This window comes from Phyllostomus hastatus, unplaced genomic scaffold (assembly GCF_019186645.2).
Source record: "Phyllostomus hastatus isolate PE091 unplaced genomic scaffold, TTU_PhHast_1.1 phas_scaffold_114, whole genome shotgun sequence".
Lineage (NCBI taxonomy): Eukaryota > Metazoa > Chordata > Mammalia > Chiroptera > Phyllostomidae > Phyllostomus > Phyllostomus hastatus.
In genome coordinates, this window is record NW_025334006.1 from 4,515,354 (window position 1) to 4,528,853 (window position 13,500).

At 40.0% G+C, this 13,500-nt stretch overlaps 1 protein-coding gene across 1 annotated transcript in view; it reads left to right on the forward strand.

Annotated features, from left to right (window-relative positions):
- Positions 1–13,500, forward strand: part of MTPN (myotrophin) — a 53,422-nt gene that overhangs the window by 29,851 nt on the left and 10,071 nt on the right. The window contains exons 2-3 of the mRNA XM_045855683.1: positions 4,235–4,348; positions 5,396–5,479. Coding sequence (XP_045711639.1) covers positions 4,235–4,348; positions 5,396–5,479 — 198 coding nt within the window. The remainder of the gene's footprint in view (positions 1–4,234; positions 4,349–5,395; positions 5,480–13,500) is intronic.

Here is a 13,500-nt window from a genome sequence, read left to right on the forward strand (position 1 = left end):
TTCTTTCAGAAGGGGAGTGAGGCATCACATTTTGTGTTTGGGAATATCCCTCTGGCTGCAGAGTAAAGAGCGTAGTAGGCAAAATGGGGCTGGAAGTTGGGATACTAATTGAAAGGTTTTTTCCAGCAATTCATACACGTGTTTTGATCTTTGAAGCCCATTCAGCTAGTAGGGTTCACACTGATCCTCTCTCTTATCCCATTTTAAAGCTTGTTCCATGCAGTTGGTTGAGTTACAGTATATGTAAGTCAAGAGTTTTTCCTTCAACACTTTAACAGTGAGGGAACTTAATCTCAAATAGCTTTTTGCTTGTTAAGTTCTGTCATGAAGGTACTGTTGGTCACCCCAGGCTCCATCCTACCTCAAACACTGATTAGCATCTCATATAAGAACAGAGCCACGGAAATTGGATTTCAGAAAAATCTGTGTTATTGAGGTATAATTGAAATAGAACTGCAGATATTTAAAGTGCACAGTTTGGTAAGTTTTGACATGGACACACCTCTGAAACTACCACTATCAAGGTAACATACCCATTCCACTCAAGTGTCCCTCCGTAGCCCCGCCCTGCTATTGCTCTTCCCACTCCCCTCTTCCCAGGGTCTGCTTTCTGTCACTATAAATTTGAATAGTTTACAGCTTTATGACAGTGCCACACTTTGACTGCTGCAGTTTCTAGTAATTATTGAAATCAAGTTGTGTTGGCCCTTCAGCTTGTTCTTTTTCAAAGTTGTTTTGGCTATTCCAGATTGTTTTCATTTCCATATGAAATTTAGGGTCATTTTGTCAATGTCAAAAAAAAGTACCTGTTGGGGTTTTGACTGGTAGTACATTGAATCTGTGTCAGTTTGGGGAGAATTGACATCTTTTTAAGATTTTATTTATTTTTAGACATGGGAAGGGCAAAAGAAAGGTAGAAAACATCAGTGCATGGTTGCCTCTCACATGGCCCCTACTGGGGACCTGGCCTGCAATGTAGGCATGTTCCCTGAGTGGGAATTGAACTGGCGACCCTTTGGTTCCCAGGTTCAATCCACTGAGCCACACCAGCCAGGGCTAATGTCTTATATTTTTGAAGGTTATTATAAATACTATTTTTATCTTGATTTGCAATTATTCATTGCTAGTATAAAATGTAGATGATTTTGTATATTAATCTTTTGTTCTGCAACATTGCTGAAATTACTAGTTCTAGTAGCTTTAATAGATTCTTTTGGATTTTCTACATAGATAGTCATGTCATTTGCCAAGACAGTTTTACCTTCCTTTTCAAAATGGATGCTTTTATTTTTCTTGCCTTATTGTACTGGCTGGAATCTCCAGTACAACATTGACTAAAAGTGGTAAGAACAGATTGTCTCATCTTTTTCCTGATTTTTAGGGGGAAAGCATTCGATCTTTTCACCAGTTAACTATGATGTTAGTTGTAGTTTTTTATAGAAAGCTCTTACTAGGCCAAGGAAGTTTCCTTCTTTTTCTACTTTACTGAGTTTCTAGCAGGAATAGATGTTGAATTTTGTCAGATGCTGTGTCTACTCAGTTGATTTTTTGGGGAGAGGGGTATTAAAATAATGGATTATGTTGACTGACTTTTCATATATTTAACCAACCTGGTATTCCCAGGTAAATCTGACTTGGTGGTGGTATATTATCTTTTTTTATATACTCTCAGGTTCCGTTTACTAAAATTTTATTCATTTTGTGTTCATAATGTATATGAGCCTGTGGTATTCTTTTCTTGTAATATCTTTGTCCTGTTTTAGAATCAGCAGTGCTGACCTCGCTGAATGAGTTGGATGCTTCCTGTTTTCTGGAATAATATATAGAATTGCTGTTACTTTTCTTCATAAATGTTTGGTAAAATTTAGCAGCGTAGCCATCCGGGACTTGAGAGTTTCTTTGTGTCTTATCTATCTTTTAATGATAACTCTGGCTAGGAGTTTAGCTTTTGATTTCTGTTATTTTTCTGTTTTCCATTGCATTGATTCCTGCTCTGGTTTTTATTCTTTTCTCCTCCTTACTTTGGACTTAAATTGTTTTTAAATAGACTATTTTTAGAGCAGTTTTAGGTTCACAGCTGTATGGAGCAGAAGGTACAGAGACTTCCACATACCTTCCCCCCCTAGTTTCTTTCTGAAAGTGAAAGTAAAAATGTCATTTATTTGAGGCCTTTCTCCTTTTCCAATACAGGCATTTAGTACTATAGATTTTTACATGAGTACTGCTTTTGCTGAGGCCCTGCAGCAGAGGATCCTTTCTTTCCCGTCAGTGACACAGAACCTTTCCAGCCTTGTCACTTTCTGTCTGCTGAGATGGGATTATGAAGTCAGTGTCTGCCGGGAGAAAGGAAAGGGTTTCAACCTAACAGCTCCATTTCATGTGCATTTTGCCTGCTTGTACTAAGTAGGGAAGGAAGCTGTCAGATGTTTTGATTCAGGAAAATCTTTTTGACAAAGGTATCCTGTTGATTGCTCGCTGCAGGTGTTTGTTTGCTTTGTTTCACTAAAGAGACCTATCCAGTTAATGTTAATAATGGAAGGGAAGTCTTAATAATGAAAGTTAAACTGCTTTCGTCTGTGGATCATTTAAGCACTATCTTCACTTCAGAGCTTCATGTTTCTGCGGTTGTGAGTAAAGACTAAGGTGGTATACTGAGTTGCCCTCACTATTTAAGTTTGTTTCTAAGTATATTACATGAAATCCTATCTGTGTGTATTTTAGCTGTTATGCAGAATCCTGCCTTAACCCAAGTTTGAATAGTCTTTTAAAACTAGTATAAAAACATGAGGGGTCCACAGAAATCATAGTTAATCTTTTATGTTTTACCCTGTGTCAGGCCCTGGGTCGCATACTTTGCATGAATTATCTCCTTTAATGATATACTAACACCCTGTGAGATGTAAGTATTTTCATTCCCATTTTACAGATAAGGAAACTGAGGTTTAGAAAATACTCTAAGGCCTCACAACCAAGAGGTATGGTTAGTTACTAGGGGTGACCCAGTCTCCAGTGACTTACAGCCTAGAATACACCTTCCTTCTGTGTCCATGTAGAGTGTGGCTGAAAGAACGGCTCATGCGGCTCTAAAATGATAGAGCTCTGGACATCGCAGTTCAGGAAATGCCTTGATGAGTCAACCAAACAAAGCTAGCTGAATAATATAGTAGGTTAAGACAGTAAGTTCTTTCAGACGTTTTGCTACTCTGTAGAAGTCTGAAGTTTTTCCTTAAGATAAAAGGGGTGAAGACTGACTTGGAGGCAATGCGGTGGTAGTTTTTGGGTTTAGACCTCCACGGTCACTAACTGAGCCACTTTAAAAAGTTATTTAACCTCATTCAGCTTTAGACTTTTCATATGTGAAATGGACGTTTTCTACTTCTGGGATTAAAGGTTAGAGATAGCACAAGTAGCACAGTGCCAAACCTCTTGTAGCTTGTGCTTGTCAGCAGAGATGGTGATTCTATTTATTACTGTAAGAAGCTGTTAATCCTCAGTGAATGAAAACTAGTTTTTGAGGCCTTACGTTCATTTTTCCAATGCTACCCCTCCTCCCTGTCCATCCACCACCCAGGTTGTCATGTTCTTCCGAACAGTGCCTGTGTAGCGCTGAGTTCCTTTCCCTTGCCGCAGTTCTAGTGTGAAATACGTTTACCTGGGTGATTCCACTAGATGGAGAGCTCCGTGCAATCAGAAGCCAGGTCTGACTTCGCTCACCATTGTCCCCGGTGTACAGTGCCCGCCATACAATAGGCCTTCGGTGAATGTTGAATCGATGAATGAATGAATGAATGAAATGAATTCTTAATCGCTAATAATGATTACCTTGCAATAATGATGTCTGACTCCATTAGTGATGATTTCTTTGGAGAATTAAAACACATGCAATATGATCTGTGTCAAGGTGTCAGGATTTGAACTCATCGGTCTCATGTGGCCATCTCTTGACATTATGCTGATTAAACTTCTTAGAAATGGAGCACAGTAGTATATTTTATTACATGTAGCATTATTGCGTATTGTTTTCAGCTTGACAACTCATGGCTCGAATTACTGTCATACTGTGTGCTGCCTGCTGTATTGTGCAGAATTTCATTTCAGGTCTTCGGTCACTTACTCCACTTTGCAAGAAATTCAGTTATTTCATGGAAGTCTCAGAATTTTAAAGTGAAAATATCAAGTGCCTTTCCTCCTTCACTCCATATAAATATTGTTTTCATTTGGCTTCTTTTACAAGGGAGAAGATGTCAACCGGACACTAGAGGGTGGAAGGAAACCTCTTCATTATGCGGCAGATTGTGGGCAGCTTGAAATACTGGAATTCCTGCTGCTGAAAGGAGCAGACATTAACGTATGTAAAGAGCATTGTCATTCTAGGAAAAAAATACCCCCAGTGTATGCTTTGGGTAATTATCTTATATGGGTGTGTAAAATAGTTATTGTGAAAATCTCATTTTAAATAATACAGTCTGAGATTATACCAGAATTTCTGTAACTTAGAAATATGTTTGGGATTTTTAAGAATAAGCACAACAGACTGACTTGCAAGCTGAGGGTCAGGATGTTTCCCCCTTGGCTTGTGGCTTTTCAAGTTCGAATGCAACTTCAGTTAGCACTGTCTGTTGGTAGCAAATGGCACTCACCCAGTGGAGCGGAGGACTGTGCAGCCGTACGATAAATCTAAAATGCATTTTTGGACGGAGGTCAGCAGGCAGGTGGTCAGACGGGAGCAGTCATCTCCTGATTCTTGCATTTTGTGGATTCTGCATTTCAGAGTTTTAGGAAAATGTTTAAATAACCATGACAGCAAGTGAGATGAACTTTTCACATTTCGGGGAACACCGTGTCACCTGGCCCGGCTGCAGGAATCTTTCACCTTTTCATTGGCTGTGTTCTTCCCTTGCACGACCTCATTGGCATTTCTGTACTAGTGGGGAGTAGAGGCTCAGAGTCAGTAACTAGTCGCACAGTAAGTGGCAGAGCCCAGCTTTGAACCGCGATGAAGGCCCTGCTCCTACTTCACTCTGACTCCCAAGGAGAAGCCTTGCTAGTAGTCTTGGGCATCTAGAGGGCACCTCTCTAGAGGCTAGAAACGTGGAGCTGTGAAGTGATTTTGTGCAGAGAGGCAAATAGGTAAACATTGACTTTACAATAATCCCAAGTGGCCCTGACTGGTGTGGCTCAGTGGGTTGAGTGTTGTCCTGCAAACCAAAAGGTCCCCCCACTTGGGGTGTGCAAGAGGCACCCGCTGGATGTTTCTTTCACACGTTGATGTGTTTCTCTCCCCACTCCCTAAAGATAAATCAAATGTTTAAAATAGTCACAAGTGTTCCCTAATAATATCTAGAAAGAAGAAACGAAAAGTGGGTAAGGTGGTCTGTCTCTTATTATTTCACAGGCTCCAGATAAACATCATATCACCCCTCTTCTGTCTGCTGTCTACGAAGGTCACGTCTCCTGTGTGAAATTGCTTCTGTCGAAGGTGAGGCCAGCTAATCATTTTCACTGCTCTTTTCATTACTGTGTGACTGTTTCAGCTAAGCATTTGGTTAATTTAAGTTTTGTTTGGCCTCAGGGGCCTAAAACTAGTAGAATCCAAAATTGAGGTCTAGAACATTATAACCCAAAACAGCTGGTCCACAAACCACTCGTTACTAGTCCATGATGGGTAAGGAGCTTGGGCTAGAATGTAAAACAGCACAGTCTCCTTCATCGGGGATAGTGTGCTGCGCACGGCCTTGGCGCAGTGCTTCAGTTGATTCGAGTTTGCTCCGATAGGCCAAGGTTGCAGGTTTCATCCCCAGTCAGGACACATGCAAGCATCAACCAAGGGATGCATAAGTAAGTGGAACAACAGATTGATGTTTCTCTCTCCAAAATCAATCAATAAAAGTAATTAAAAAGGAACAGTTTGCTGGGAGGAAAAAAGGTAGCTGAAGTAAGCATTGTACTCAATGATACAGAAGATGTAAACTAGTAACACGTTCGTGGACCACTCTTGGAGTAACTCTGGTTTGGAATTGTAAACTTCTTTTTCTGTAGTACATGCTGAGTAAGATATTAGAGGCGGTTTGCTTTAAGTAAGGGCTCTCCAAGTCATCTGGTTTCTTGACTTGACTGTGAGATCGTGGTGAATCTGGAGTTTTCTAGTGTTTTGTCTTTGCTATTATAAGCTATTAGATGGAGGTCAGAATCCAGCCTCAGGAATTAACGCACCGTTTGCAACCATCTAGCTGTGCTAGACAGGACCTGCAAATGTTGAGAGACAAGAAATCATAGTAAAATAAGGCACTAGTATTAATCCCAAGCTTATAATTTTGTGACCATCCTCTGGAAAGTGTTATAACATTTCATTTGGTATTTTCAAATAAAGCCCCTCTAAAAGAAGAAATTAAATGAGTAAATGTATGTAAAGCATTTTGCCACGATGCCTTGTACATAAATGCTTAATAAATAGCTTTATTATAAGACTGAAGAGGATTTTATGCTTCATAGAGTCAGCTTCAGGAAAATTTAGAGAAAATTGGGAAAGAAGGTAGCATATGTCTTGAGAACTTTCTGAAAGCAGTTAGTTCAGGTCATCTAAAACTAGGTGTTAAACACAATTACTGGATGTCTTAAATGTGTAGATTTGTGAGTTTCACGGGGATTTTGTTATATATCAACAGTAATTCTTAGATACTACACACCATACTAAGTTCTCCAAAAGACAAAATAAATGGAGATAATATTTTTGCCCCTGTAGTGGATGCAGAATCTGGTCAAATGTGCTCACAAAGACTTCCAGTTCCTGTCTGTTCCTGCCCCACACTCATGAAGATATTAAAGAGTGCCTTCGCAAACTGCTGCCTAATTGCATCCCTAGGGGGTTAGTTTTGCTTACCATACTTGCTTATTGTACTAAAAACTGGCTGTCATGGGCTACAAATACTGATTTTCAGTTCATGAAAGACTTACATAATTCTCACGTTTTATTGGTTTGGACTCTTGATGTTGCAGATAACTAAACCCAGCCCAGATAAGCTGAGAGAGAGATCTTGTTGATGCACGTGACTCGACAGTTGAGGCACAGCCTGACCCTGGGCTTAAGCCATAGGACCAGGATCTGATTTCTTCTTGCCTGTCAGTTCTCTTCCTCAGCATGGACTCAATTCCTCTGGTGGCAGCCTGTCCACTAAGTGTATAGTCAAAGAAACGGTTAAGAATACTGTATTGCATGTTTGGAAGTTGCTTAGAGGGTAAATCTTAAAAGTTCCCATCTCACACAGAAGAAAATTGGTAAGGATGAGAAGTGACAGATGTTAACTTACTGTGGCAATCATTTCACAGCATGTGCGAATATCACATCATCGTGGTGTGCACCTGAAACTAATACACTGATACATGTCAGCTGTCTGCATTAAAAACAAATTCATAAGCCAGAATAAAAACAGAAAGAAATGATTCTTTCTTTCTCCCCTTTCCATGACCTTTTCTACCTGCCAAAAAGTGTTCCCTCTGAAAATAAAAACCTTCATAGGATCCTTTTTAGCGTAGGTCCTCAGGCTCTGGTCACTTACTAAACAAGATGCCCTAAGTGTGTTCTTTTTAGCCATATTGGAAACTCGGTATTTCTTCCTGATGTGCCTCTCTTCCCTGTGAGACCAACAAAATAAGACATAATTACTTTTATTCAAGGAAGGACCTGAACCATCATCCATTGTTCTCTGTCCCTTATTGCTAAAATGTGTTCCAGGTCCTTGAGAGGGTTCCACCATTTACGACTTTTCTGGCTTGATTTGCATATGCATTAGGCCCTAATCTGTTACCCTAGAAGGGTCTCCATAAATAATGTATTCTGTTGCTAAATTATTGGTTGTAAGTTGTCTGACTTTTAACTAGCTTATTTCTTTTACTTGTGCCTGTAGTACTATTTTTCACTGTGTTTGAGCCTCAAATTCTGTAGTTAGTGACATTCAGAGATGGCTCTATCAATGGCAGATCAATTGTAACCATGTAGAGCTGTTATTCTTTGTAGGTGAAAGATTTTTTTTAACCTTTATGAAAGCAGCCTAGTAAAATCTAGTTCTGCTTTTTCAAAATTAATTACTTTCATTTTATTATTGCATAAGCCTCTTTAATGGATACCCTATGGTTTTGCTGTCCAATTTTTTTTTTGTTTAGAAATTGATTGCGCTCTTTTAAAAATCCATAGTTGCTAAAATGAGGGTATTCCAGTGCATGCTTTTTTGCATTATAATCAATGCCTGTATTATGAAATCTTGTTTGTTCTGGTTTTTAGAAAAAGTAGAATCCTTATGGATTATTATGAATTCATTTTAAAAGTATTTCATTTAAGAAGTTTACCAGATTCATTGACATTCTTAGTATATTTTCCATCTGGTATGTTTTATTAACATAGGAAAAGAGCCAAAACAATAAACAGAAATTTAAGAACTCAGTATGATCACAGCTAATTTGGGGGTGGGGCGTCACAAAAACAAAAAGAGAAGATTGCTAGAATATTTGAAATTAAATTATGTAATACTTACTGGACAACTATTTTTTAAATTTAATGCAATTGAAGATGAAGTGTATGATGTAAGTAAGAATTTAAAACACATAAATCTTAACTATCCACATAGCAAAAGAAGAAACTAACATCTGTGGAAAATCTAAATGTATTCAGCACTTGGTATATATAATCTTTCATTTTCTGCCAACCTAAATACACAAGTATATTCATCTCCATTTTATGGATAAGGAAACCATTTTTCTAGAGAGGTTAGTAACTACCTGAAGTCAGTCAGACTTCAGAGCCAATATAATGGAATCAAGAGTATGACACAAAAGACAATGTTTTTCCTACTACTTAAGATCGCCTTTCAGAATTACTGTTAGGGACAGTCATGAGAAATGGAACATGTGTATTTATTTCTGTGTGTAAACGCTATTTGGGCTGATTTTTCATTGGTGAGCTGTGATGTAGAGAATGGCTCACGTGAGGCTTCTGCTTCAAGACTGAGGTCTGAGCGCAGACCAGTGTGTCCCCTCTGTCCCTCAGCAGAGACGATTGCTTTAAATGGATGAATCAGTATTTGGTTCGGACCATAAGAAGGGGTTCATTAGACAAGAAATTATAACGAGTCAGTCCTTGAGACCCAGAAAGCAGGCAGGATAGGGCTGAAGCGAGCCTTTCTAACGGGAGCAAACGAGCATTTGTTGCATGCGGCCAGAGCAGATAGATCCCCGGCTGCTGCAGGCGCAGTGCCCCGGGCAGCCTAGAGAGCAGCGGGGTGCGCCTCGGGGAGGGGCAGGCCCAGAGCGAAAGACCGAGGTGCTGGGAGGATTGTGCGCAAGAAATCAGTATGTCATGTATACTAACATTATTATATACAGTATTAACATACATAACATCTTTACGATACTTTACTAAGCTTCCTTATAAGTTATGTAAGGCCTTGTAATTTATAGAATTGATAATAAAGGATTTTAAGAAGTCAAGTACCTTCATTCCCTAATCCTAAGGAAAACCATTTCTAAATAATCCACTGTAGCATATTGTGGGGGAAAACGAAATATTTCAATGTTTAATTCTTTTAAAGATGGTAAGTTTGCTGTAATGTAGAATTTAGACAGATAAGCTATGTCAAGTGTTTGTGTTTTGTCCTTTATAAGGTATGTGCTGCTATTAAAAATGACCGCACAACTTTCTATAATAAGAGCAAGAATTCTTCTAAACAGAGTTGTACCCAGAATGAGAAAGTCAAAATCTCATGAATTGAAAATTTAAGTTTTAAAACATTATAATTTGTTTTAGATTCCAAAAAAAGGCAGCACATTTAAATTGTTATTATAAATTGTCATTTGTTATATCTAAGAGGAAAAGTCCAAAAGAAACTTTGCTTTTTTGTTTTCCAATCTTTCCCTGTTTCACACTGTCAAAGAATTTATCTCCTTAGGCAGTCTACTGTGACCTTCTGCAGGGTCCGGCACAGATAACACCTATTTTTTATTACAAGTCTTCTATTACAAAACCATAATCATGTAATTCTGTAACATCATATCTCTCTCAAGCATATGTGACATTTTAGGTGAAATGTTCAAATTAAAGCTATAGGAATTATTACACTCATATTATTACCCTGCCCGCCACATTCAAGCAGGTGTTACTTCTGCCGGGCCCTGTATAACCACTGACTGTTGAGCAACACTAATTTTATGGACTCATAGCTGTTTCAGACCACTCCGGTTTGGGGGTAAACGAGCAGGATACAGAACAAAGGTTTACTCATTGCATTCCATAAGAAGTGAGAATGTTTATTGTCTTATGTGCAATTGCTATAGAGTAAAAAATACTAAAAATTAGTCAAAGAAAATGTAGAAAACCACCTTCTCTGATAGCGTTCATGTTTTGTTAAATATTATCTGTGCTGTATTTTAAAAAGTCAAGCAACCATTTGATGCTAGAACGTGACTACCCCTCTCAAATACCAGCACTCTCAATTCCTCCAAGTGGCTGTGGTACCGATTCTGCTATTTGAATTGACACTCAGATGTGATACTGTTCCAGTCAAGATGGCAGAGTGAGTAAACACTGTGCTCACCTCCTCCCATGATCACATCAGAATTACAACTAAATCCTACAACCGCCATCACTGAGAACCACCTGGAGACCAGCTGCACGGAAGCCCTGTAACTACAGATATAAAGAAGCAGCCGTGTTGAGACTGATAGAAGGGCTGGAGACGGAATAGGCAGGTTCCCACACCCCTGGTGGGGAAAATAAGAATTGGGAGGGGTATCTGGGCTGAGGATATCCCTCTGAGGACCAGGGATCACAGCCCCACACCAGGCTTCCGAGCTTGGGGCTCCAGTGCCAGGAAGACAAGCCCCATGACATCTGGGTGTGAAAACGATCCCATACTGATAGGCAACCCAGGGAGATTGCATATCAGTATGAGACAGAGGTCTGCTGGAGTCCCGGGTGTTTATTCCCCTTCAGGGGCTCACACACAGACTTGGTGGCTTACAAACTTACCTTAAGCTTGCAGGGGTAGCAGTTCAAAAAGCACCAGAGGCATATGGGATAAACTGAACTGACTAGCTTAAGGGTTGGGGCTAGAAGGGCAGGGCATCTCTCTCCAGGGGTGGAATTGAGGGCAGGTGCCAAATCTGAGCTCTCCCTTACCCTGGCTAACACCATTCACTCTGCCCTGGTGATTCCCTGAGAACCTGCCCCCATGCCACTCCTGGTGGCTTTTGCACACAAGTGGCCTGCCTTGGTTCACACTGTGGACTTTCCTAAAATCTCTCCAAGGTCCACAAACCCCGAGCAAGCAGCAGCTGCCATTGGCATGTCCTGTACCTCTTGTTAAGCAGCTCCGAGTCTAGTACAAGCATCGACTGGTCTCAACTTGCACTGTAATTCTCATCAGGTGTCCCCAAGCTAGCACAAATGGTGGCTAGCCTCAGTTCACATCATGGCACCCACCAGAGGGACCCGAGCCTGGCACCAGAGGCAGCCAGCCTCAGTACGCTGCATAGTCTCTCCTAAGGACCTCCAAGCCCAGCACAAGCAGCAGCCAACTGCAGATTACGTCGTAGCTCCCACCAGATGGCCCTCAGCTGGTCATGAATAGCAGCTGATCTTGGCCTGCACCAGAGCTCTTCCTAAGAAGCTCCAGAAACAACACACCTATTGGCTGGCTTCATACCACACCACCAAACACCTCCACATCAACACACATGAAGGGTGGATTCAGCTGGCACAAGAGCCCCAGGAAAGAGACGGCCTCCAAATAGCAGCTTGTCTGCTGTAGTTACTGCCAGCTCTCACGGCCAGTCAGCCTGAGGGTCAGTCCCACCCACTGCTGTGGCAGCAGCAGTTAAGGCTCAAGTACAACAGGAGCACACACTCAGGTGAACAGGGAGATTGGTGGCTTGCTACATAAAGCCACTCTGCCAATACATAGGAACAAATGGCATCAGGCAAAATGAAGAGACAAAGGAACGTGTCCCAAAGTACAGAACAAAATAGAGACAATCTACCCGATACAGCGTTACAGATAGATTATAAAGATGCTCAATGAACTTAGGGGAAGAATATTGAGTTCAGTGGGAACTTCAACAAAGAAGTAAAAGTCAGTCGGAAATGGATATGATAACTGAAATGAAGAATACTTCAGTGGGAATCAGCAGTAGATTAGGTGAAGCAGAGGATTCAATCAGGGATCTGGAATACAAGGCAGCAGAAAGTACCCAGTCGGACCAGAGAGGGGGGAAAGGATTTTTTAAAGTAAGGGTAGCTTAAGAGACCTCTGGGACAACATTAAGCATTTCAACATTAGCATCATAGTGGTACCAAAAAGAAGAAAGAGAGCAAGAGATTGAAAACCTATTTAAAGAAGTAATGGCTGAAGAGTTCCCTAACCTGGGGAAGTAAATACACATACAAGTCCAGAAAGCACAGAGAATTCCAAACAAGACCAAAGAGGCCCACACCAATATACATTATAATTAAAATGCCAAAGATTAAAGACAGAGAATCTAAAAAATAGCAAAAGAAAAGCATTTAGTTATATACAAGGGAGCTCTCGTAAGACTGTTGGCTGATTTCTCAACAGACACTTTTTAGGTTAGAAGAGATTGGCATGAAATAGTCAAAGTAATGGAAAGCAAAGACCTATACCCAAGATTACCCAGCATGCTATCATTTTGAATCAGTAGAAAGTTAGGATTTCCCAGACAAGAAAAAGCTAAATAACTTAACCACCACTAAATTAGTATTACAAGAAATGCTAAAGGGACTTGTTTAAGTAGAAAAGATAAAAATACAAATAAAATATAGGAAAGAAAAAATTCTCACAAAGGCAAATTCTTAGTAAAAAGCAGCAAATCAAGCCACTATAAAGGTAGTACAGAGCTTAAAAGGCCAAAGTGGGTAAACTGTGTTATTACAACTAAATTAAAGGATACACACAACCACAAAAGGACTTTTTAAAAAATGACAAAAATACCCCATAAATTTGGAGAGGTTATGTATAAATGGTGGTGATTTTAGAATGTGTTTGGACTTAGGTGACCAGCAAGTTTAAAACAGAATTCTGTAAACATAGTTTGACAAACACGAAGCTGATGGTAACCACCAACCAAAAAGCCTGCAAGACTTGTTACAAGAAAGAGAAAGGAATCCAAACACAATACTAGGTCATCAACACAAAAGAAAATAAGGAACACAGAACTACAAAAACAATCAGAAAACAAGTGGGAATAAACTAGACAGCTATCAATAATTATTTTAATGGAAATAGACTAAATGTCCAATCAAAAGACATTAAGGGCCCCTGGCCAGTGTGGCTTAGTTGGTGGGAGCATCAAGTAAGGATTGAAAAAAGGGACACGGGGGCTGAGTGGGTTATAAAGAAAAATTTACCTGAGCTACCTGTTAAAGTCTCACTTTAAAATGAAAAAAATACAGACAAAGTAAAAGGATAGACAAGGATATTTCATGCAAATGGAAAT